The sequence below is a fragment of the Centropristis striata genome, chromosome 2, assembly GCF_030273125.1.
Source record: "Centropristis striata isolate RG_2023a ecotype Rhode Island chromosome 2, C.striata_1.0, whole genome shotgun sequence".
NCBI lineage: Eukaryota > Metazoa > Chordata > Actinopteri > Perciformes > Serranidae > Centropristis > Centropristis striata.
In genome coordinates this window covers 766,386-790,870 of record NC_081518.1, presented here as the reverse complement: position 1 = coordinate 790,870, position 24,485 = coordinate 766,386, and the positions used below count along the sequence as shown (strand labels likewise).

General features: G+C 40.1%; 1 protein-coding gene across 2 annotated transcripts; it reads left to right on the top strand.

Moving 5' to 3' along the window:
• Positions 1-466: 466 nt before the first annotated feature.
• cog4 (component of oligomeric golgi complex 4) lies at positions 467-23,861 on the top strand. 2 transcript variants are annotated; one of them, XM_059356118.1, is made up of 20 exons: positions 467-724; positions 3,566-3,648; positions 3,732-3,846; positions 5,673-5,847; positions 5,936-6,129; positions 7,132-7,237; positions 8,033-8,190; positions 8,783-8,841; positions 9,241-9,365; positions 9,879-9,997; positions 10,759-10,925; positions 12,857-13,022; positions 13,117-13,179; positions 15,437-15,550; positions 16,254-16,346; positions 16,424-16,507; positions 17,157-17,258; positions 19,689-19,817; positions 22,807-22,948; positions 22,981-23,861. In XM_059356118.1, the coding sequence occupies exons 1-19, from the start codon at positions 590-592 to the stop codon at positions 22,939-22,941; spliced, it is 2,322 nt and encodes a 773-aa protein (XP_059212101.1). In that variant the 5' UTR covers positions 467-589; the 3' UTR covers positions 22,942-22,948; positions 22,981-23,861. The 2 variants fall into 2 exon arrangements, with proteins under 2 accessions (XP_059212101.1, XP_059212093.1); XM_059356110.1 differs by having other exon boundaries at positions 22,807-23,861.
• The last annotated feature ends 624 nt before the right edge of the window (positions 23,862-24,485 follow it).

Sequence of the window (24,485 nt, the reverse complement as noted above, 5' to 3'; positions counted from 1 at the left end):
TTGGTTTTTCTTTGTTTCTTTTTGGTTCTAAATGTTGATCCAGTAAGTCAGAATAAAAAATCAGTTATTATCAGGTCATATAAGTGAAAAAATATACCAACATGGCATTTAAACATGTTTTAAGTGGTGTCTACAGGCAGGATGGAAAGGATTAAAACATGGACAAAATAGCCCAAAACTCCATGGAGTTAATAAAGATAAAGAGGTAGAATCACAGACATATAAATATTATGTCTATGGGCAGAATGATAACAGGTTGAACATAAAACCCACTTTTAGTCCCTGTGATGCTTTCTGTTTCATCATAGGATCCCATAGGTAAAGTGCCTCCATTCCACGTACAACGCATGCGTATTAGAGAGAGTCCTAAGCCCCAGAGTTTGGCTTCTCAGGTAGTGCTTCTGCGCTGTCACAGCTGCGGGCGTGTGTGTTGGTTCATATTAGCGATGATATACATAAATATTAATGTTATGGTCACGTTTACACGATTTTAACTCGATGATGCAGCTCTCACTATCCTGCGACGAAGCGCTGCCTGTCAGTCCAAACTCAGGCAGTAATACCACGGAGAGTCCGGTACCGGAGCAAGATGGCGGACAGCGGCTCCGTGGCGGCGAGAAGATCCGACTCTAGCTCCCTGTCCTCCGTCAGTATGGAGACCATCTCCGCCCTGACGGAGCTGGAGGACCTGGAGACAGTTTACCAGCAGCTCTGCGCCGAGGAGGTCCGTAAACACAACATATAAATATATAAACAGATATAAACTAACGGCAGGCTGATGGACAGGAGACATCCACGGTCACTTCCGGGACACTTCCGGCTCCAAACAAAAACTCCACTTTGTTAAATTATGGACAAAATGAACAAAAAGCAATGAAGCTAATGTCCTGCAGCTCAGAGTAGAGCTACTGTTTACTAAACGGGTTAAAAAACCTAAAAAGGTTAGCACAAGAGTTAGCGGGATACCAAATGGTCCATAACACCTGTCTGTGTTCCCTCAAGAGTTAGCAGGGTACCAAACGGTCCATAACACCTGTCTGTGTTCCCTCAAGAGTTAGCAGGGTACCTAACGGTCCGTAACACCTGTCCGTGTTCCCTCAAGAGTTAGCAGGGTACCAAACGGTCCATAACACCTGTCTGTGTTCCCTCAAGAGTTAGCGGGGTACCAAACGGTCCGTAACACCTGTCTGTGTTCCCTCAAGAGTTAGCAGGGTACCAAACGGTCCGTAACACCTGTCTGTGTTCCCTCAAGAGTTAGTGGGGTACCAAACGGTCCGTAACACCTGTCTGTTCCCTCAAGAGTTAGCAGGGTACCAAACGGTCCGTAACACCTGTCTGTGTTCCCTTAAGAGTTAGCGGGGTACCAAACGGTCCGTAACACCTGTCTGTGTTCCCTCAAGAGTTAGCGGGATACCAAACGGTCCGTAACACCTGTCCGTGTTCCCTCAAGAGTTAGCGGGGTACCAAACGGTCCGTAACACCTGTCCGTGTTCCCTCAAGAGTTGGCGGGATACCAAACGGTCCATAACACCTGTCTGTGTGTCATCAAGAGTTAGCGGGGTACCAAACGGTCCATAACACCTGTCTGTGTTCCCTCAAGAGTTAGCAGGGTACCAAACGGTCCATAACACCTGTCTGTGTTCCCTCAAGAGTTAGCGGGGTACCAAACGGTCCATAACACCTGTCTGTGTTCCCTCAAGAGTTAGCGGGGTACCAAACGGTTCGTAACACCTGTCTGTGTTCCCTCAAGAGTTAGCAGGGTACCAAACGGTCCATAACACCTGTCTGTTCCCTCAAGAGTTAGCAGGGTACCAAACGGTCCATAACACCTGTCTGTTCCCTCAAGAGTTAGCAGGGTACCAAACGGTCCGTTACACCTGTCTGTGTTCCCTCAAGAGTTAGCGGGGTACCAAACGGTCCATAACACCTGTCTGTGTTCCCTCAAGAGTTAGCGGGGTACCAAACGGTCCATAACACCTGTCTGTTCCCTCAAGAGTTAGCAGGGTACCAAACGGTCCGTTACACCTGTCTGTGTTCCCTCAAGAGTTAGCAGGGTACCAAACGGTCCGTCACACCTGTCTGTTCCCTCAAGAGTTAGCAGGGTACCAAACGGTCCGTAACACCTGTCTGTGTTCCCTCAAGAGTTAGCGGGGTACCAAACGGTCCGTAACACCTGTCTGTGTTCCCTCAAGAGTTAGCGGGGTACCAAACGGTCCGTAACACCTGTCTGTGTTCCCTCAAGAGTTAGCAGGGTACCAACGGTCCGTAACACCTGTCTGTGTTCCCTCAAGAGTTAGCAGGGTACCAAAAGGTCCGTAACACCTGTCTGTGTTCCCTCAAGAGTTAGCAGGGTACCAAACGGTCCGTAACACCTGTCTGTGTTCCCTCAAGAGTTAGCAGGGTACCAAACGGTCCGTAACACCTGTCTGTGTTCCCTCAAGAGTTAGCAGGGTACCAAATGGTCAGTAACACCTGTCTGTGTTCCCTTAAGAGTTAGTGGGGTACCAAACGGTCCGTAACACCTGTCCGTGTTCCCTCAAGAGTTAGCAGGGTACCAAACGGTCCGTAACACCTGTCTGTGTTCCCTCAAGAGTTAGCAGGGTACCAAACGGTCCGTAACACCTGTCTGTGTTCCCTCAAGAGTTAGCGGGGTACCAAACGGTCCGTAACACCTGTCTGTGTTCCCTCAAGAGTTAGCGGGGTACCAAACGGTCCGTAACACCTGTCTGTGTTCCCTCAAGAGTTAGCGGGGTACCAAACGGTCCGTAACACCTGTCTGTGTTCCCTCAAGAGTTAGCGGGGTACCAAACGGTCCATAACACCTGTCTTTGTTCCCTCAAGAGTTAGCGGGGTACCAAACGGTCCGTAACACCTGTCTGTGTTCCCTCAATATTCATATGTAATACACAAAAATATTGCATGAGCAAAACTGTGTTTTTGCCTTAAACTGCATTTTATCACCATAAAGCAGGCATGTATGTAAAGAGGACTCTTGTTACACATTCACTTTAATTCTTCTTTTTGAACGGAAAAAATAAACAACAACATAAACTACTCACATAGACACCATTAAACAGATGTACATAAACATTTACGCACATACAGTATATATAGCCCTAAGTAATAAGAGTAATAAGATAGAAATAATAACCAGTTAACTTAATATTCAACACGCATTTCCTTTATCATTTTGGTCCGAAAAAAAAGGGAGTAGGCTGAAGTAAAAAATACTTCTCTAGGCCTCTCCCCTGGTACTCAACACTTCAAATAAGATATATTGTCTCTATATATATAGCCACATAATGTCAAATAAATATGTGTTATTATTATCATTATTATTATTACGTGGAATCGGGCCAGATAATCTTGTTTTATATGTGATGAAACTATTTCCTCTTCTTGGTGGTAATCCATGCAGGTAATGTAAAGAGTTGAGTCCCGTATCCCCCGAGGAGCTTGAGGAGATAAAAAAAGTCTCTCAGCAGAGATTACAACGATGGCAGCGCAGCAAAGGACGAATAAAACCTAAAATGAATATTCTTGTGTTTGTTTTGGTGTGAAACAGAAAGAAGTGGAGTGTGAGCTGGACAGACTGATGGGACAAGAGGGGACCATCCACACCAAGATGCTGGCGCTGCAGAGGATGGGGTACACTTAGTAACAGTCACTCATATATTATATTATATAATACATATCTTATATTATTTATTATTACTCTTTCTGCTCTACAGGCCCAACCTGCAGCTGATTGGAGGAGATGCCAGTCAGCTGTCCGGTATGATCACCTTTACCTGCAGCCTCGCCGAAAACGTCAGCCGCAAAGTCCGTCAGCTGGACCTGGCAAAGGTCCAAACTTTTATTATATATAAGCTTTTATTTATAGAAGAGAGTTCTGGATGCACATAATTATTGTTTACATGATGCAGACATAATGTCAAACTGTTGACTGTGTCTGAGAGGGTTTTTAAAACTTTATTCATGTAGATTTTATTATGGAACAGAACTGCACAGAAGAAATCACCAGATATGTCACCAGGAGTTAATCATCAGGATTTAACTTATGTTACACTGGTTATAATCCCAATAGTAGCAGGAAGAAAAGGGGCATAAAAAGGTAAAAAACTAAAAAGAAATTAAGAATGACATCAAGTCCATATCAGCCTGACCCTTAAAATATTCTACAAGGTTTTGCTTTCTTTCAATGAATATTCAAATTCATGTTAAATGGGATTAACACACATCACAAAAATGCAAATAAAAATATAGAATGAGTGTAAAAGGTAAAATGTTCTGATGTTAGAAGAAAGAAGAAGAAGTTAGAAGAAACCAAGAAAAAGAAAAAAGAAGAAAACACAAATATACACAGTTTTATTTCTTTCTATGTATTATCCAAATGCATATGTTAAAATCTATTATATTATATAGAGCTGCAACAATAATTCAATTAATCGAACAATAATCGATTATTAAATTAATCACCAACTATTCTGATAATCCAATAATTGGTTTGATCAGTTTTTTTAAAGACAATAAGTCCAAATTCTCTGATTTCAGCTTCTTCAATGTGAATATTTCTGGTTTCTTTGTTCCTTTATGACAATAAACTGAATATCTCTTTGGTTTGTGGACAAAACAAGAGATTTGAGGACGTCATCTTGTGGTTTGGAGACACTCATTGATATTTTTATACATTTTATTCACCAAACAACTAATCGATTAATGGTTTAAATAATCAACAGATTAATCGATAATGAAAATAATCGTTAGTTGCAGCCCTAATATTATATATATATATATATATATACATATATATACAGTACAGGCCAAAAGTTTGGACACACCTTCTCATTCAATGCGTTTTTCTTTATTTTCATGACTATTGACATTATAAATTCATCAAAACTATTAATGAACACATATGGAATTATGTACTTAACAAAAAAAGTGTGAAATAACTGAAAACATGTCTTGTATTTTAGATTCCTCAAAGTAACCACCCTTTGCTTACTAGAATATAAGACATGTTTTCAGTTATTTCACACTTTTTTGTTAAGTACATAATTCCACATGTGTTCATTCATAGTTTTGATGAATCTACAATGTAAATAGTCATGAAAATAAAGGAAACGCATTGAATGAGAAGGTGTGTCCAAACTTTTGGCCTGTACTGTATATTCTAAGGTCAGTTCTTCCATCTGTCTGAGAGGTTTTATTAACCCATAAGAACCTATGGTGACACGGTGTCACAAACATTTTAAATGTTCTAGTAATATTCATGTATGTTTTCTCAAGTACATAAGTGTGTTTTTTAGTGTTCTACAGCTACAGTAGCTTGTTGAGAAGCCGTCCAATAAGGCAGTGTTATTTATATTTATTTATTCTCGATTTATTATTATTTTGTTACTTAAAAACAAATCTGAAATGGAATTTGTTGTCTAACAGCACTATTAAAGTCACAATTTTGATATATGTGGTGGAGATGCAAAGAAAAAGGCAAATTTGTGTTTCTGTAAGCAGAAAAGGTGTCTAGTTTGTTCATTTAAAAATAAGATATATCATAAGGTCCACTTGGTCTATGGTATATCCCCCATAATTTTCCTTTTGAAGGATTACTGGCTCTGGGTTCTTATGGGTTAAACTTGTCTATGTTGATGTCTTATGTTATGTTGCAGACGCGGCTCTATAACGTGATCCAGCGTGCCGACGATATCCTGGACCTGAAGTTCTGCACCGACGGCGTGCAGACGGCTCTTCGTAACGAGGACTTTGAGCAGGCGGCGGCTCACATCCACAGATACCTCTCTCTGGACCAGTCGGTGATCGAGCTCAGCAGGCAGGGAGAAGAGAGTAAGAAGCCTTCAGCTCATCTCTCAGCGTGCTGTAAGTAGAAATAGCTCTAATAATAATAATAATAACAACGCATGGCGTCTGACAGGCAGCGCGGTGGACGCCAGCCTGGTCATGCTGCAGGAGGCGGAGCAGAAACTGAAGGTCATCGTTGCCGAGAAGCTGGACGAAGCCGTCGCAGCCGTCGACCTCGCACAAGTGGAACGCTTCTTCAAGATCTTCCCTCTGCTGGGCCTCCACCAGCAGGGCCTCGCACGCTTCGGACAGTACCTCTGCACTCAGGTCAGCTGGCCTTCTGTCTGGTGGGGTTTCTGGGTCATTTTAATTCTTTGTTGTAATTTTGTTTCTTTTTTGTGAAACTTTTGTGGGTTTTTGCCTGTAATTTTGTGTCTTTTTATGTGTTTTTTGGAACTTTTATGGCTTTTTTTTAAGGTAATTTTGTTTCTTTTTTTGGTTATTTTACCTCGTCTTTGGTCATTTTTTGGTAAATTTTGGTTTTACTGCAGTAAAAGTACTAATACACACTGTGAAATGACTCCACTACAGTAAAAGTACTAATACACACTGTGAAATGACTCCACTACAGTAAAAGTACTAATACACACTGTGAAATGACTCCACTACAGTAAAAGTACTAATACACACTGTGAAATGACTCCACTACAGTAAAAGTACTAATACACACTGTGAAATGACTCCACTACAGTAAAAGTACTAATACACACTGTGAAATGACTCCACTACAGTAAAAGTCCTGCATTCAAAACTTGGTGAAACACCTCTGACCTGTTGGTGTTAGCTACATTTTTCACTATTTTCTGATTTTTTATAGGCCCAATGAGAAATTAAAGGGCAGATCCTTTGATAATGATAATAATTGTTGGTTTCTCCTGCTGTCCTAGTCATTCTCTGTAAAGTCCAGCCGTTTACGCACGTTCTTCTGGGCTTTTTACTAGTTTAGACATTTTAAATCCTGCTTCAAATGAACATTCAGCTGTTCATTGTTTGTTTACATCCCAGTACTTCCAATATGGCCGACATCCGGCTAACTGGCTACAATGCGCTGTGTAAAACACTCCAAAAAGTGCCGGTCAGAGCTGCTCTGGTTTTCTTTTTTTAATAAAAGCCTCCTTCAAATAATAGCCTGCCCGTATTATTAGCCGGACACCAAACTGATGTTTTATTAATAGAAGCCCCGGCTACTATTGGAGGAGATTCGGTAAGCTATCTTTGTTTTGGGTCAGAGATAGTTCCAGATGTGTTATGTCTCATTGTTTCCCACAGCTGGCGTCCAAAGCTGAGGAGAACCTGCTGCTGGCTGCAGGAGGAGACGCAGGAGACAAGAGATCTCCGCTGGTGTTCGCTGATACGCTCACACTGCTGCTGGAAGGTCAGAACACACACACAGAGAGAGTGTGTTCATACCAAGTTTAAAGGCCGTTAGATGAATTAACTTTAGACAGTAACTCTGTAAAGTAGCTCTACTTCCGTTATGAGTTTGTCTGGCCGGCTAGCTGAACAAGCTAGCTAACGTTAGCAGCATCAGCTAGCTAGCTCACTGTGTGTGTGTGTGTGTGTGTGTGTGTGTGTCAAGGTTATAATAGTTTGGGATTTTTCATTAGTTTTAGTTTTAATTTCGTTGTGAATTTTTGTTTTCAAATTCAGTTAGTTTTAGTTAGTTTTTAGAGTGAGTTTGCTAGTTTTAGTTTAGTTTTTATTTTTTGAAAATGCTTAGTTTTAGTTTTTATTAGTTTTAGTGTTAGTTTTAGTTTTTTGTAATGGGTATGTGCCTTTATTTCCTTTGGTTTATCATCTCAGCCCCAATAAGGTTATTAACTCTTACAGTTCTGGGTGTTTTGTATTTTGGTTCTAGTGTAAACATCCCAGTCTCAGTAAACATATTCACCATGTGTTGCATGTTCAAATAGAAACACTGAATTATGAATGAAAAAAGTTGACAAAGACGAAAACTAAGGACATTTTCACTATAATTTTAGTTAGTTTTAGTTAGTTTTGTAACCACAAAATACAGTTTCAGTTAGTTATCGTTTTTTTTTAAAAACTCTAGTTTTTATTTTTATTTCAGTTAACAAAAATGTTTTTTCAATTTTAGTTTTCGTTATTTTGTTAGTTTTCGTTAACTATAATAACCTTGGTGTGTGTGTGTGTGTGTGTGTGTGTGCAGGTATTGCTCGTGTCGTTGAGACTCACCAGCCAATCGTAGAGACGTATTACGGTCCGGGTCACCTGTACACTCTGCTGACTCACCTGCAGCAGGAATGTGACCGACAGGCCCAGAAGATAGTCGACAAGTTCATCGAGCAGAGAGGATACCACAGCAAGGTGAGCTGCTTACACAGAGCTGAGAGGAGAGGACAGGAGAGGCTGTTTACACAGAGCAGAGAGGAGAGGACAGGAGAGGCTGTTTACACAGAGCAGAGAGGAGAGGACAGGAGAGGCTGTTTACACAGAGCAGAGAGGAGAGGACAGGAGAGGAGAGGCTGTTTACACAGAGCAGAGGGGAGAGGACAGGAGAGGCTGTTTACACAGAGCAGAGAGGAGAGGACAGGAGAGGAGAGGCTGTTTACACAGAGCAGAGAGGAGAGGACAGGAGAGGAGAGGCTGTTTACACAGAGCAGAGGGGAGAGGACAGGAGAGGTACGTAGCATGTTCAGACCCAATTCTTTTTTTCAGTATTCGTGGCTCTTTTTCATGACATTTAGTGATAATTAATGTCATTGTAACTGTGTTTTTCTGCACTAAAGACATTTTTAGTTGTTCCCACTTCTAGTCATGGTTGAGCTGAATCCATGAGGTCAGAATTTATATGTAGCAGTGAAATAGAAGGACACGTAAATGTAAAAGAGGTAAAAACTCCCTGAAGCATCTTGTTGAGAGGGTTAATCCACCTGCTGACTCTGATCTTCTCTGGTAGTTTCAGGTCGTCCAGAGCAACATGATGAGGAGCGTGCCGGGGGAGGGGATCGAGCCCAGGTACCCCGCTTAATGTTAATACGTTTAGTAGGTTTAATCTCATGTTCAGGGATCTGGACCCGGTCCTGTCTGTAGTTAACCAGTCTGTGTTGTGTTCAGGGACCTGGTCCCGGTCCTGTCTGTAGTTAACCAGTCTGTGTTGTGTTCAGGGACCTGGTCCCGGTCCTGTCTGTAGTTAACCAGTCTGTGTTGTGTTCAGGGACCTGGTCCCGGTCCTGTCTGTAGTTAACCAGTCTGTGTTGTGTTCAGGGACCTGGACCCGGTCCTGTCTGTAGTTAACCAGTCTGTGTTGTGTTCAGGGACCTGGACCCGGTCCTGTCTGTAGTTAACCAGTCTGTGTTGTGTTCAGGGACCTGGTCCCGGTCCTGTCTGTAGTTAACCAGTCTGTGTTGTGTTCAGGGACCTGGACCCGGTCCTGTCTGAGGTGACCCTGATGAACGCCCGGGCTGAGCTCTACCTTCGCTTCCTACGGCGCCGCATCACGGCGGACTTTGAGGTTGGAGACGCTCAGAGCGTCACGCAGGGTGAGTTTACATTAACCAGTTAAACCAGGAAAGAATTACAGCATTTCTACCATTAAAACTGGGAGCGATGTTGTGTTATTCTACCATTAAAGTGGATACGTGGTTTTGTAGTATTTGCAGTTTTTCCCACCTATTTTCAGTCTCTTGGCCAATGAAATGCATCAGAATACATGTGGGAGTGTCACAATGCAACATATTGATTTTTTTTAAACTTTTGAAGGTTTGGACAAATAAACTCAACTTCTCATGAAAGCCACATATAGGTATAAGCTCTCACATACTTGTTGAATTTCATTTCGATCTGCTACAGAGGCTGAAAAATCTATTATTTAGTAGAAGAGTTGACACTTCTGTTGGATTTACAGAAAAACTTCAGGTTTTAGGGGCTGATTTGAGGTTTTTACAGGCATTTTCTCCAGGCGTTTTAGGTCTAAATGGGTTAACATGTGGTGATCTGCTCTCTGGAGCTAAAGAACAACCATGTGAATGTAAACGTTCTGTCTGTCCCATCAGAACATCAGCAGAACATGGAGAAGCTGCTGAAACACTGTCAGCTGAGCAGAACCATGCAGGAGCTGATCGGCTTCTACATCCCCATGGAAGAGTTCTACATGAGGGAGTCCGTCAACAAGGTTTATATTATTACATTATTATTATTATTTATATGTTTGGTCAGATGGTTTTAAAGGCTCGTCTGTAGCTGCAGAGTCTTTGTGTCCTAAATGTTTTGTCTGATTTTAATCATCATCAATAATTCATAAAGAAGAAGAACAGAAACAGAGTCATGTTTTGGCTTCTCTCTTGTTTGTATTTTGGTTTTTTTTTTATTTTATTGCAGGAGTTAATAGACATTTAGGTTTGTTTACATATCATGTTAATAATAATAATTATAATACATTTTATTTGTAATGCACTTTACATTAGAGGAAATCTCAAAGTGCTACAGGTTAAAAGCATAACAGTCAAATTATAAAAAGGATAAAACAGCTAAAAAAGTGGAAAAAAGTATACACACGGGAGCAACCAAAGGTTTTGCTAAAAAGGAAAGTTTTTAGTCCTTTTTTGTTTTTCATTCTTGGAGCAGTCCTGCAATATATATATATATATATATGTGTGTGTGTTTTATAGTGAATAACTAAATATTGTAATTTTAGAGTAAACAATAAGGTAAATAAGATAATAATAATGTTAAGAAAAGAAGGGAATAGAGTAGATGAGAGTAATGATGTAATCCTAGTCAGGGCTATCCCATAAACACATACCTGCATGTAGAAATAATAATAATTATATATGAGTAAAATCACTATGTCAGCTCTGTGTTATTGATCCTAGTTAGTATTAAAGTGATAAAGAGGCAGCAGTCGTAACTCCTTGTCTCCGTCTGAATGGTCAGGCCGTTGCCATGGATACGTATGAGAAGGGTCAGCTGACCTCCAGCATGGTGGACGACTGTTTCTACATCGTGAAGAAGTGCATCAGCAGAGCGTTGTCCAGCTCCAGCATCGACTGTCTCTGCGCCATGATCAACCACGCCAACTCTCTGCTGGAGTCAGACTTCAGGTCTCACATCATCATTATTATTATTATCTTCATTTATCTTTATTTAGTTATTCATTTATGTTGCTGCATACAAGGAACTGTTCTGCATTTTAACTTCTGTGCTTTTCCAACAAGTAAGTTGGACAGAACAGAAATATAACAAAGATATTAAATAGAATATAACAAAGATATTAAATAGAATATAACAAAGATATTAAATAGAATATAACAAAGATATTAAATAGAATATAACAAAGATATTAAATAGAATAGTACAAAGATATTAAATAGAATAGTACACATATATTAAATAGAATATAACAAATATATTAAATAGAATATAACAAATATATTAAATAGAATATAACAAAGATATTAAATAGAATAGAATAAAGATATTAAATAGAATATAAGAAAGATATTAAATAGAATAGAACAAAGATATTAAATAGAATAGAATAAAGATATTAAATAGAATAGAATAAAGATATTAAAAAGAATAGAATAAATATATTAAATAGAATAGAATAAAGATATTAAATAGAATAGAATAAAGATATTAAATAGAATATAACAAAGATATTAAATAGAATAGTACACATATATTAAATAGAATAGAATAAAGATATTAAATAGAATATAACAAAGATATTAAATAGAATAGAACAAAGATATTAAATAGAATAGAATCTAGAATATTAAAGAAGGGAGGATACACTTAATCTAGAAATATGCAGGTTGAACGCTTAAAAATAATAAATTAACTCTTAAAACCAGATAAATGATCTAACACTTCTAAATCTAAAGTTTTTTTTTTTATCTTGGTAAGAACCCAATAATCATCAGGTCACTCTGCTCGGGCCAGTTCATCACTGCTGGCAGCTTTACTTTATCTGGTTTAAGAGTTCATTTATTATTTTAAGTGTTCAACATGCTTATTTCTAGATTTAATAATCTTAATTTAATAAATCTTGTCAAGGTAAATTATCTGTCCATGCAGCAAGATCATTTCCCTCAGATTTACTGTTTGATCTGGTTTTAGACACCTTTTTATCAGTGCAGTTTCCTGGTTAGTTCTTCTCTCTGTTGGTTAGTTTTTTACCTCCTTCTCGTCTCCTTCTCATCTCCTTCTCGTCTCCTTCCTGTCTCTCTGTGCTCCTTTAGGGAGGTGCTGTATAATAAGCTGTCTGTCTGTCTCTCTGTGCTCCTTTAGGGAGGTGCTGTATAATAAGCTGTCTGTCTGTCTCTCTGTGCTCCTTTAGGGAGGTGCTGTATAATAAGCTGTCTGTCTCTCTGTGTCTGTCTGTCCTTTAGGGAGGTGCTGTATAATAAGCTGTCTGTCTCTCTGTGCTCCTTTAGGGAGGTGCTGTATAATAAGCTGTCTGTCTCTCTGTGCACCTTTAGGGAGGTGCTGTATAATAAGCTGTCTGTCTCTCTGTGCTCCTTCAGGGAGGTGCTGTATAATAAGCTGTCTGTCTCTCTGTGCTCCTGTAGGGAGGTGCTGTATAATAAGCTGTCTGTCTCTCTGTGCTCCTGTAGGGAGGTGCTGTATAATAAGCTGTCTGTCTCTCTGTGCTCCTGTAGGGAGGTGCTGTATAATAAGCTGTCTGTCTGTCTCTCTGTGCTCCTTTAGGGAGGTGCTGTATAATAAGCTGTCTGTCTGTCTCTCTGTGCTCCTGTAGGGAGGTGCTGTATAATAAGCTGTCTGTCTCTCTGTGCTCCTCTAGGGAGGTGCTGTATAATAAGCTGTCTGTCTCTCTGTGCTCCTTTAGGGAGGTGCTGTATAATAAGCTGTCTGTCTCTCTGTGCTCCTTTAGGGAGGTGCTGTATAATAAGCTGTCTGTCTCTCTGTGCTCCTCTAGGGAGGTGCTGTATAATAAGCTGTCTGTCTCTCTGTGCTCCTCTAGGGAGGTGCTGTATAATAAGCTGTCTGTCTCTCTGTGCTCCTGTAGGGAGGTGCTGTATAATAAGCTGCGTCAGGGTTTCCCGGCTACGACGCTGCAGGACATCCAGCGAGGCGTGAGCAGCGCCGTCAGCCTGATGCAGAGCAGCCTGCAGCAGGGGAAGTTCAACACGCTGGGCATCGAGAGCGCCGAGAACGCCAAGGCCGCCTTCCTGGTTCATAACCGCTCTGTTCATTCATCTTCCTGCTGGTTTTAATGGTGCAGACGTTAAAGCAGCTGAACTCTGTCTGTCTCTCTGTGTGTGTCAGGTGACTCTGAACAACGTGGAGGTCTGCAGTGAGAACATCTCCACTCTCAAGAGGAACCTGGAGGTTTGTTCCACATCTGATCTTCATCTAAAGTCATTTAGAGTTCAACTCAGGATCATTCACATCTCTTCTATAGTATATATATATATATACTATATAAGAGATAAGTACGGTGGCCCTGAAGTGTGAATCACAATGGCAAATCAAAAAACGCAACAACAAATCAAAAAACGCAACAAATCAAAAAACACAACAACAAATCAAAAAACGCAACAAATCAAAAAACTCAACAACAAATCAAAAAACGCAACAAATCAAAAAACACAACAACAAATCAAAAAACGCAACAAATCAAAAAACGCAACAACAAATCAAAAAACGCAACAAATCAAAAAACGCAACAAATCAAAAAACACAACAACAAATCAAAAAACGCAACAAATCAAAAAACACAACAACAAATCAAAAAACGCAACAAATCAAAAAACACAACAACAAATCAAAAAACGCAACAAATCAAAAAACACGACAACAAATCAAAAAACGCAACAAATCAAAAAACTCAACAACAAATCAAAAAACACAACAACAAATCAAAAAACGCAACAAATCAAAAAACACAACAACAAAACAGAAAAGGCAACAACAAATCAAAAAACGCAACAAATCAAAAAACGCAACAACAAATCAAAAAACACAACAACAAATCAAAAAACACAACAACAAATCAAAAAACGCAACAAATCAAAAAACACGACAACAAATCAAAAAACGCAACAAATCAAAAAACTCAACAACAAATCAAAAAACACAACAACAAATCAAAAAACGCAACAAATCAAAAAACACAACAACAAAACAGAAAAGGCAACAACAAATCAAAAAACGCAACAAATCAAAAAACACAACAACAAATCAAAAAACACAACAACAAATCAAAAAACGCAACAAATCAAAAAACACAACAACAAAACAGAAAAGGCAACAACAAATCAAAAAACGCAACAAATCAAAAAACACAACAACAAATCAAAAAACGCAACAAATCAAAAAACACAACAACAAATCAAAAAACACAACAACAAATCAAAAAACACAACAACAAATCAAAAAACGCAACAAATCAAAAAACACAACAACAAATCAAAAAACGCAACAAATCAAAAAACACAACAACAAAACAGAAAAGGCAACAACAAATCAAAAAACGCAACAACAAATCAAAAAACGCAACAACAAATCAAAAAACGAAACAACAAATCAAAAAACGCAACAAATCAAAAAACACAACAACAAATCAAAAAACGCAACAACAAATCAAAAAACGCAACAAATCAAAAAACACAACAACAAATAAAAAAACACAACAACAAATAAAAAAACGCAACAAATCAAAAAACACAACAACAAATCAAAAAACGCAACAAATCAAAAAACACAACAACAAAACAGAAAAGGCAACAACAAATCAAAAAACGCAACAACAAATCAAAAAACGCAACAACAAATCAAAAAACGAAACAACAAATCAAAAAACGCAACAAATCAAAAAACACAACAACAAATCAAAAAACGCAACAACAAATCAAAAAACGCAACAAATCAAAAAACACAACAACAAATCAAAAAACACAACAACAAATCAAAAAACACAACAACAAATCAAAAAACGCAACAAATAAAAAAACACAACAACAAATAAAAAAACGCAACAAATCAAAAAACACAACAACAAATCAAAAAACACAACAACAAATCAAAAAACACAACAACAAATCAAAAAACGCAACAAATCAAAAAACACAACAACAAATAAAAAAACGCAACAAATCAAAAAACACAACAACAAATCAAAAAACACAACAACAAATCAAAAAACACAACAACAAATCAAAAAACGCAACAAATCAAAAAACGCAACAACAAATCAAAAAACACAACAACAAATCAAAAAACACAACAACAAATCAAAAAACACAACAACAAATCAAAAAACGCAACAACAAATCAAAAAACGCAACAAATCAAAAAACACAACAACAAATCAAAAAACGTAACAACAAATCAAAAAACGCAACAAATCAAAAAACACAACAACAAAACAGAAAAGGCAACGACATTAACCGAACCGGAAATAGTAGGTACCCTCGGGCGACATGAATAGTTGTGTTTTTTGATTTGTTGTTGTGATTTGCTCTTCAGGGCCACCGTAGACTCGTATATATATATATATATATATATATATATATATATATATATATATATAATTTATAGTTGAACTCATGATGATTTCCATGCTTTATTGTGTTTTTTCTTGAAGAACGACTGCTCCAAACTGTTCAGTCAGGGCTCTGGATCTGGAGATCGAGCCAAGATAGAAAGTTGTCTGTCAGACCTGGTGAACACCTCAGCCAAGTTCAAGGACCTGCTGCAGGTAACACACACACACACACACACACACACACACACAAGATAAATGATCTAACACTTCTAAATCTAAAGTATTTTTTTTATCTTGGTAAGAACCAAATAATCATCAGGTCACTCTGCTCGGGCCAGTTCATCACTGCTGGCAGCTTTACTTTATCTCTTTTGTACATTTTTTGTCTTTTTTGGTCATTTTGTGACCAAAAGAAGATGTTAAGAGACACAAAATGACAAAAAAAAGACACAAAAAAGACACAAAAAAGACGTTAAATGACCAAAAAAGACAACAAGACAAAATAACACAAATTTAAAAAAACGGGCCAGTTCATCACTGCTGGCAGCTTTACTTTATCTGGTTTAAGAGTTCATTTCTTATTTTAAGTGTTCAACATGCTTATTTCTAGATTTAATAATCTTAATGTAATAAATCTTGTCAAGGTAAATTATCTGTCCATGCAGCAAGATCATTTCCCTCAGATTTACTGTTTGATCTGGTTTTTAGACTAAACACCTTTTTTACAGTGTAGAAATCTGAATATTTATCTCCTTAAAATGCAGACTTCCAGAAAGTTGCATTGATCCATTTGCTATTGATGTTTGCATTAATAGAAGAAGAAAAGTCAGTAGTTTTGCTCCTACTAGCCTCTTCAGAAGGTCTGAAGTGTTAAACAGGATGCTGATTGATTAGAGCTGATGATGTTGTCCTACAGGAGGGTCTGACGGAGTTAAACACCACCGCCATCAAGCCTCAGGTGAAGCCCTGGATCAGCAGCTTCCTCTCCATCTCACACAACATCGAGGAGGTAAGAGAGTGAGAGCAGAGAGCAGAATAAAGGTGGAGGAGTGAGAGAGGTGAGAGTAACAGCTGCTGTCTCCCCAGGAGGACTTTAATGATTATGAAGCTAATGATCCCTGGGTGCAGCAGCTCATCGTCAACCTGGAGCAGCTCATGGCCGAATTCAAGGTATCCTCACTCACTCTGTCTCTGATTCCTTCTTCTTCTGTGGTACATAGTTATATAAGTACAATACCAGATAATTAAGATTACAGCGCCTCACTATCGTACTGACCTCAGTCAGTTCTCCTTAAAATACAGGATCAATACTCTGGAATGATCAGTTTAATAGATCCATCCACTTCTCATCTCTGAATAAATACAAGAGCAGTTTAGTGGCTCTGATGCTACGATCACTAACACACACACACACACACACACACACACACACACACACACACACACACAGGCACTCCGAAAACACATACTTTTTTTTTTTTTTACAAAAACCGTACTAAAAACACACAAAAATACAAAAAAACACATAAAAACAGACAGAAAAAATACAAAAAACATATAGAAAAACACACAGAGAAATAGAAAAGATACAAATAGAGGAGACAACACACACACACACACACACACACACACACACACATATAATATAATATAATATATATATAATATAATATAATATATGTAGAAGCCCTGTTGGGTTTCTTGCTGCTACCTTGAACCTTCCTTTATCTCTCTTTATCTTTGTCTTTTGTTTTATTATTGTGCATAATAAAAACACTTCAGACATCTTGTCTTTAACCTTTGACCCCCGTGTCTCCAGGCGGCTCTGTCCCCCGTCATCTACGACCAGCTGACCAGCCTGATGACCAGCCTGATCTCTCTGGAGATGGAGAAGACCGTCCTCAAGTGTTCCTTCAGCAGGGTGAGGAAACGCCACCAGGGGGGGCCGGGCCGGCACCAGGGGGGCCGGGCTTCCACCAGGGGGGCCGGGCCGCCCCCAGGGGGCGCCGGGCCGCCACCAGGGGGCGCCGGGCCGCCACCAGGGGGCGCCGGGCCGCCACCAGGGGGCGCCGGGCCACCAGGGGGCGCTGGGCCTCCACCAGGGGGGCCGGGCCGCCACCAGGGGGCGCCGGGCCGCCACCAGGGGGCGCCGGGCCTCCACCAGGGGGGCCGGGCCGCCACCAGGGGGCGCCGGGCCGCCACCAGGGGGGCCGGGCTTCCACCAGGGGGGCCGGGCCGCCACCAGGGGGCGCCGGGCCGCCATCAGGGGGCGCCGGGCCACCAGGGGGCGCTGGGCCTCCACCAGGGGGGCCGGGCCGCCACCAGGGGGCGCCGGGCCGCCACCAGGGGGCGCCGGGCCTCCACCAGGGGGGCCGGGCCGCCACCAGGGGGCGCCGGGCCACCAGGGGGCGCCGGGCCTCCACCAGGGGGCGCCACCAGGGGGCGCCGGGCCACCAGGGGGCGCCGGGCCTCCACCAGGGGGCGCCGGGTCGCCACCAGGGGGGCCGGGCCGCCACCAGGGGGCGCCGGGGCGCCGGGCCACCAGGGGGCGCCGGGCCACCAGGGGGCGCCGGGCCTCCACCAGGGGGCGCCGGGCCTCCACCAGGGGGGCCGGGCCGCCACCAAGGGGCGCCGGGCCGCCACCAGGGGGCGCCGGGCCTCCACCAGGGGGGCCGGGCCGCCACCAGGGGGCGCCGGGCCACCAGGGGGCGCCGGGCCTCCACCAGGGGGCGCCGGGCCGCCGCCAGGGGGCGCCGGGCCGCCGCCAGGGGGCGCCGGGCCGCCGCCAGGGGGTGCCGGGCCGCCAGGGGGCGCCGGGCCACCAGGGGGCGCCGGGCCTCCACCAGGGGGCGCCGGGCCTCCACCAGGGGGGCCGGGCCGCCACCAGGGGGCGCCGGGCCGCCACCAGGGGGCGCCGGGCCACCAGGGGGCGCCGGCCTCCACCAGGGGACCTTTAAACTGATAGCAAAGGACTTAGATTAAAAGAAACAATAAAATATAAAAATATATATAAATGCACAGACAGAGAGATGTTTTAGTTGTTGTCTGCTTCATTATTTGTCCAAAATCCGTCACATCAACTTAGTTTGTCTGATCTGAACTGAGATTACCAGGGGGCGCCGGGCCGCCACCAGGGGGCGCCGGGCCGCCACCAGGGGGCGCCGGGCCGCCACCAGGGGGCGCCGGGCCTCCACCAGGGGGCGCCTGGCTGCTGCTGCTGCAGCACGTTGCATCACTCTGCTGACACACATGTGATGAAAAGCCTCCAGCTCTTATTTATTAATGAGTCCAGAGAGAATGAAGGAGGAGGAGGTGGGGAGAGGAGGAGAGGAGGAGAGGAGGAGAGGAGCTGCTGCTGCTGTCACCACAACACCTCAGTCTGTTAGAGCAGGAGTTCCTATTCTTTTAGAGTCTCCACCCCCAGTTTAACCAGCATGGGACTCAAATTGACCACAAATTGACCAAGAAGACACAAAATTACCAAAAAAAGACACAAAATGGCCCAAAAAAGACACAAAATTACCAAAAAACGACACAAAATGACTAAAACAAGAACAAAATGATCAAAAAAAGACACAAAATTACCAAAAAAAGACACAAAATGACCCAAAAAAGACATTAAATGACCAAAAAGACTAAAACACATGAACACTTTAACAGTGGAGACAGAGCTGACTTCCTAAATGATTTGTTGACCCCCAGAAATCATCTTGAGACCCCAAGGTTGAGAATAGCTGACTTAGAGGTCCTCAGTCCTCTAACTGTTCTTCTTCAGTCTCTTCAGTTTTACTGGTTTCAAGCTTTCGTTTGCCAGAACTTCAGAGCAAATGACACTCTGGATATTCTGGGGTGTTTATTGTGGTGCACGAAAAGCCATGCTTCAAGAAGTGGGGCTGATATTTAGGAGCCTAGCCGGTGTCAGCCTGTTTCTGGGCTGGTGGTCCCGTTAGTCTTTCTGCTGGTCGACCTTTGACCCCTGCTGCTGCTGCTGACCCAGTCTGGAGCTTTTCTTTGCAGCCATCGCTCCATTTCTCCAGCACCAGTTCCAGCTAGTTATATATAGATAGTTCTAGCTAGCTGCTAGCTAACTGCAGCTGTGGTAAAGCAACAACGTGCCAGTTTATTTCTTTTTGTGTGTTTATTTTCTCCGCTGTGCTACTGAACAGAATCACAGTTCAGATCAGATTTTGGACAACAACTAAAACATCTCTCTGTCTGAAACTATGTAATATAAGATATATTTGTTCCAAAATGATTTGGCGACCCCCAGAAATCATTTCCAACCCCGAGGTTGAGAAGGTCTGCTCTCAGCGTTCAGTCCTCTGACCGTCTCTCTGGTCCTCTGTTTCAGCTCGGAGGTCTTCAGTTTGATAAAGAGTTGCGGTCTCTGGTGGCGTACCTGACCACCGTCACCACCTGGACCATCAGGGACAAGTTCGCCCGTCTGACCCAGATGGCCACAATCCTCAACCTGGAGCGGGTAACTACATCACTCTGATCTAATGGCACATAACTCAGTTCATAATAATCCACATTTTAATGCTACTTAATTAATTTCTGACCACTTTGATCTGACAGCTTTAGTTACTTTAATCAGGTTCATACGGCTGCTTGAAATCCTTAAATGCTTGAATTTAAATGTTGTATTTTCAAGGATTTTGGATAAAGTTCTTGTAAATGCTTTAAATTCTTCCTGTATTTCTCTTCAATCTGACTCTATCCATCTCTAGACTATAGATAATCACATGTTAATGTAAAATAATGAGTATCTATCTGAATGAAGAGCGTTCCTCCTGAAAGTGTAACACCATCTCTGTTGGTTTGGTTCAGTGAAATCTGCCCTTTTAGTCTGTAAGAACTCATCTAAAACATGCAGCTTACAACAGGTGAAGATACTGGAAAAGACTGAACATTTACCTGGAGAGTCCTTGAAAAAAGCTTGAATCTGACCACTGATAAAGAGTACCAACCCTGTTTACAGATTCAGATTTTATACACAAAATGTATCATGATTTTGTATATAAATATGAGGCCTTGTTTATGAAATAAGGGCCTGAGATCAAGACGGTTCTTTGACTAAAAAGCCAATAAATGACTGCAGTGAAATGCTTATTAGATATGAAGGCAGCAATAAAAATCATTTTCTCTGATTGTAGGTTAAATAAATAATTAAAGAGCCAGAAGAGTAATAGAGAATATTCCCAGAAATAGTTTGTTTAGTTTATTGAAGTTTTACCACTTTAATCTGAGTGAATCTCAAAGTTTTATATATTTTTTTTGTCTAATTTCTGGAATTTATATTTTTTGGTATTTTGTCAACACCTCCTCCGGCTCTGGCATTCCTATTTTTATTAGAGTAAATAAGGAGAGGGGGAATATTCACTGTGGTTTATTGGTGCACAACAACAAAGAAAGAACCAAAAGTACAAACAGACATGAAGTCTGAACAAACAGCAGAAATAGAAAAAAAAATATTAAATATTAACCCTTTGGAGTTTGGGGCTTTTTTGACTCCTCTTCATTCTGCCTCTATAAACCACTCGTGGGTTTTTTTTCAGCAAAATCTATAAGACCTGATCATTGTTTCACTTTGACTTACTGGATCAACATTTTGAATACGAAAAAACAAAACAACAAACAAAAATTACAAAAAAAAGACATAAAACACATAAAAAACACACAAAACCCCCTTTTTTTTTTAAAACAAAGGCACATAAAAACACTCAAAACACATACAAAAAAATGACAGAAAAACACACATAAAACACACACAAAAATAAATAAAATGCACAACAAAATACAAAAAACTTGCATAAAAATACACAAATAAATAGAATAAAACCAACATTTTTAAAAAATGCAAGGAAAATATAATCCCGGCTCTGTCATTCTTAATTTTTCTTTTACCTGCAATTTTCTGCATTCTGATTACTGTTAATGTAATAAATGTAATAATTATTACTATAATGACTTAATAAGTAAGGATGTAATACGGACATTCTGAATATTTTAACACATATTTTGTCTTTAACAAATATTAGACTCGTCTTAATTGCAAATGTAGTGAAATTCTGATTAATTCTTCATTTCTTTGAGTCAAGAACCCGTTTACTGAAACTCTCACTGGGGAAACGTTCTGCATCATGTGAATTATTTATATATATATATCTTTTTTTTTTCAAAATATTTTTATTGTCAATTTTCAAAGTAACAAATAACATACATACACAAATAATAATAATGATAATAATAAAAAGTAAATAAATAAAAACTTGACACAAACTATGACATGTCAAAACAAAAACACAATATAATGTCGGAGTCTAATAATAATAAAGTGTATCAAATGTCACAATAGGTACTCTTCAACAACACATGATGATAATAATAATAATAATAATAATAATAATAATAATAATAATAGTAAAAAAATCAAATCAAATAAAAAAATAGATAAATAAAGAAACGAGACAAAAAATAAATAAATAAAAACTTGACACATACCATAGCATACCAAAACAAATTACATTGACAAATTATTAAGTGTTAGAAATGCTAAATAAACAGTTTGAGGATCAGGGTCCAGGTTTACTGATTAGGTTATTGATCAGGTTTACTGTTAGTTCATGGGAGAACCATCTGAAAATAAACACCAGAAATTATGAATGTGAATAGTTTATAATTTAATCCAGTAGTTCTCAACCTTTTTGAGTCGCGACCCCCAATTTAACATGCATGTTGACCCCCGCTCACTGAACATAATCTTACACACACAGTTCAGATCACCCAAAAAAGAAACAAAATGACCAAAAAAAGGAAACAAAATGACCAAAAAAGACACAAATTGACCACAAAATGACCAAAAAAGACACAAAATGACTAAAAAAAGACACAAAATGACCAAAAAAGGAAACAAAATGACCAAAAAAGACACAAATTGACCACAAAATGACCAAAAAAGACACAAAATGACTAAAAAAAGACACAAAATGACCAAAAAAGGAAACAAAATGACCAAAAAATACACAAATTGACCACAAAATGACCAAAAAAGACACAAAATGACTAAAAAAAGACACAAAATGACCAAAAAAGGAAACAAAATGACCAAAAAATACACAAATTGACCACAAATTGACCACAAATTGACCACAAAATGACCAAAAAGACACTAAATGACCAAAAAAGACACAAAATGACAAAAAACACACACAAAATGACCAAAAAAAGGACATTAAATGACCAAAAAGACTAAAACACATTAACACATGAACACTTTAACACAGTGGAGACAGAGCTGACTTCCAAAATGATTTGGCGACCCCCAGAAATCATCTCGCGACCCCAATTGGGGTCCCGACCCCAAGGTTGAGAATAGCTGATTTAAACTACATTTTGAAGATAAAGATCCTTGTAGTTTCCACAGCATGAAGGAGGATTTTCTCACTTGTTCCTGTTTTCTGCTGCAGGTGACTGAGATCCTGGACTACTGGGGGCCCAACTCGGGGCCCCTGACGTGGCGTCTGACGCCGGCGGAGGTCCGACAGGTTCTGGCGCTTCGGATCGACTTCAGGAGTGAAGACATCAAGAGGCTGAGACTCTAACTGAGACTCTGAGACTCTGACTGAGACTCTAACTGAGACAATAACTGAGACAATAACTGAGACTCTAACTCAGGGGTTCCCAAAGTGTGGTGCGTGGACCCCTGGGGGTGCGCAAGATGAAAAATGTAATGGCGGTCTGATAATGACACAATTACATTTTTTCCCCCACACAATAAAGACGTGTTATTAATTAATTAATAAATACAGGCTATTCAATTTTGCGTCATTTTTTGTTCATTTTTGCATCTATTTTGGTCATTTTTGCATCTATTTTTTGGTTGTTTGGTCATTTTTACATGTATTTTTGGTCAATTTGTGTCTATTTTGATAATTTTGTGTCATCTTTGGTCATTTTTGCATCTATTTTTGGTTGTTTTTGATCTTATAATGAAGCGTAGAAGAAGTTATCTTCTTGTTCTTGTATCATTTTTCCAGCCTGTGTTATGATGACGGGGTTGTGTTCACTCCACGCTCGTTTAAATTTGCTGCAATTTTTGTTCAACGCAGCTCAAAATATTATAACATTTGTCCCAACTGATCTGCTTTCTGCCTCTGATCCTGAGCCTGGCATCATCCTCCACCTTTAATATGGCTATAAAAACTCTTATTGCATTTTGTTTTTTTGAAATTTTTTTGATTGGGCGCTGTTCTAACTGATGAAGAAAACAACAGAAAACAGAAACCTTTTCCTGCAGGTTCCAGTCTGCTTCCTGTCCGTGTGGCTGGTTTAACATGAGGAACTATTTAATCTGAATGAAGTGTAAAGTATGATCTGATTCTCTGAGTGTGTAATTAAAGAGTCTTTGTCTCTGGGACTCTCAGCTGTAATGAACATTATGTCCGTCAGAGTGACAGAAGCAGGTCAGACAGCTGATTCTCTTTATGATGATGGAACACTTTTAACCTAATAAACTGATGAACCGCCTCTGATCCATCCGCCACATTCACCTGCTCCCAATCCTTCATTCATGTTCTCACACTAAATGTGGATCTGTGTTCACGCATCAAGCAGCGAAGCATTAAAAGTGGGTCCGTCCTCATAACGTCAGCCTAATTTCTCTTTTCTAACCTTCATTCTCTGCACAGTGAAGCAGGTCAGTCACTGTGTGTGTGTGTGTGTTATAATAGTTTTGGATTTTTCATTAGTTTTAGTTTTAATTTCGTTGTGATTTTTTGTTTTCAAATCCAGTTTTAATGAGTTTTTAGAGTGAGTTTGCTAGTTTTAAATATTTTTTATTTTTTTGAAAATGCTTAGTTTTAGTGTTAGTTTTAGTTTTTTTGTCACTTTTTTTCTCGTAAATTTGTCACTTTTTTTCTCTAAATTTTGAGATTTTTTTCCCGTAAATTTGTCATTTTTTTACAAGTTTTAGTTTAGTTTTTATTAGTTTTAGTGTTGGTTTTTTTGTCACTTTTTCTAGTTAATTTTTCACTTTTTTTTTGTCACTATTTTCTCATAAATATTTCATATTTTTTCTGTGTACATTTTTTTTCACTTTTTTTCTCATAAATTAAAAAAAAAAATCCCTGTAAATGTGTCACTTTTT

Coding starts and splice junctions, on each gene's coding strand:
- cog4 (XM_059356118.1), top strand. CDS start 590: ATGGCGGACAGCGGCTCCGTGGCGGCGAGAAGATCCGACTCTAGCTCC. Junction 13,023..13,116: donor ACGCCAAGGCCGCCTTCCTG/GTTCATAACCGC, acceptor TGTGTGTGTCAG/GTGACTCTGAACAACGTGGA. Junction 13,180..15,436: donor CTCTCAAGAGGAACCTGGAG/GTTTGTTCCACA, acceptor TTTTTCTTGAAG/AACGACTGCTCCAAACTGTT.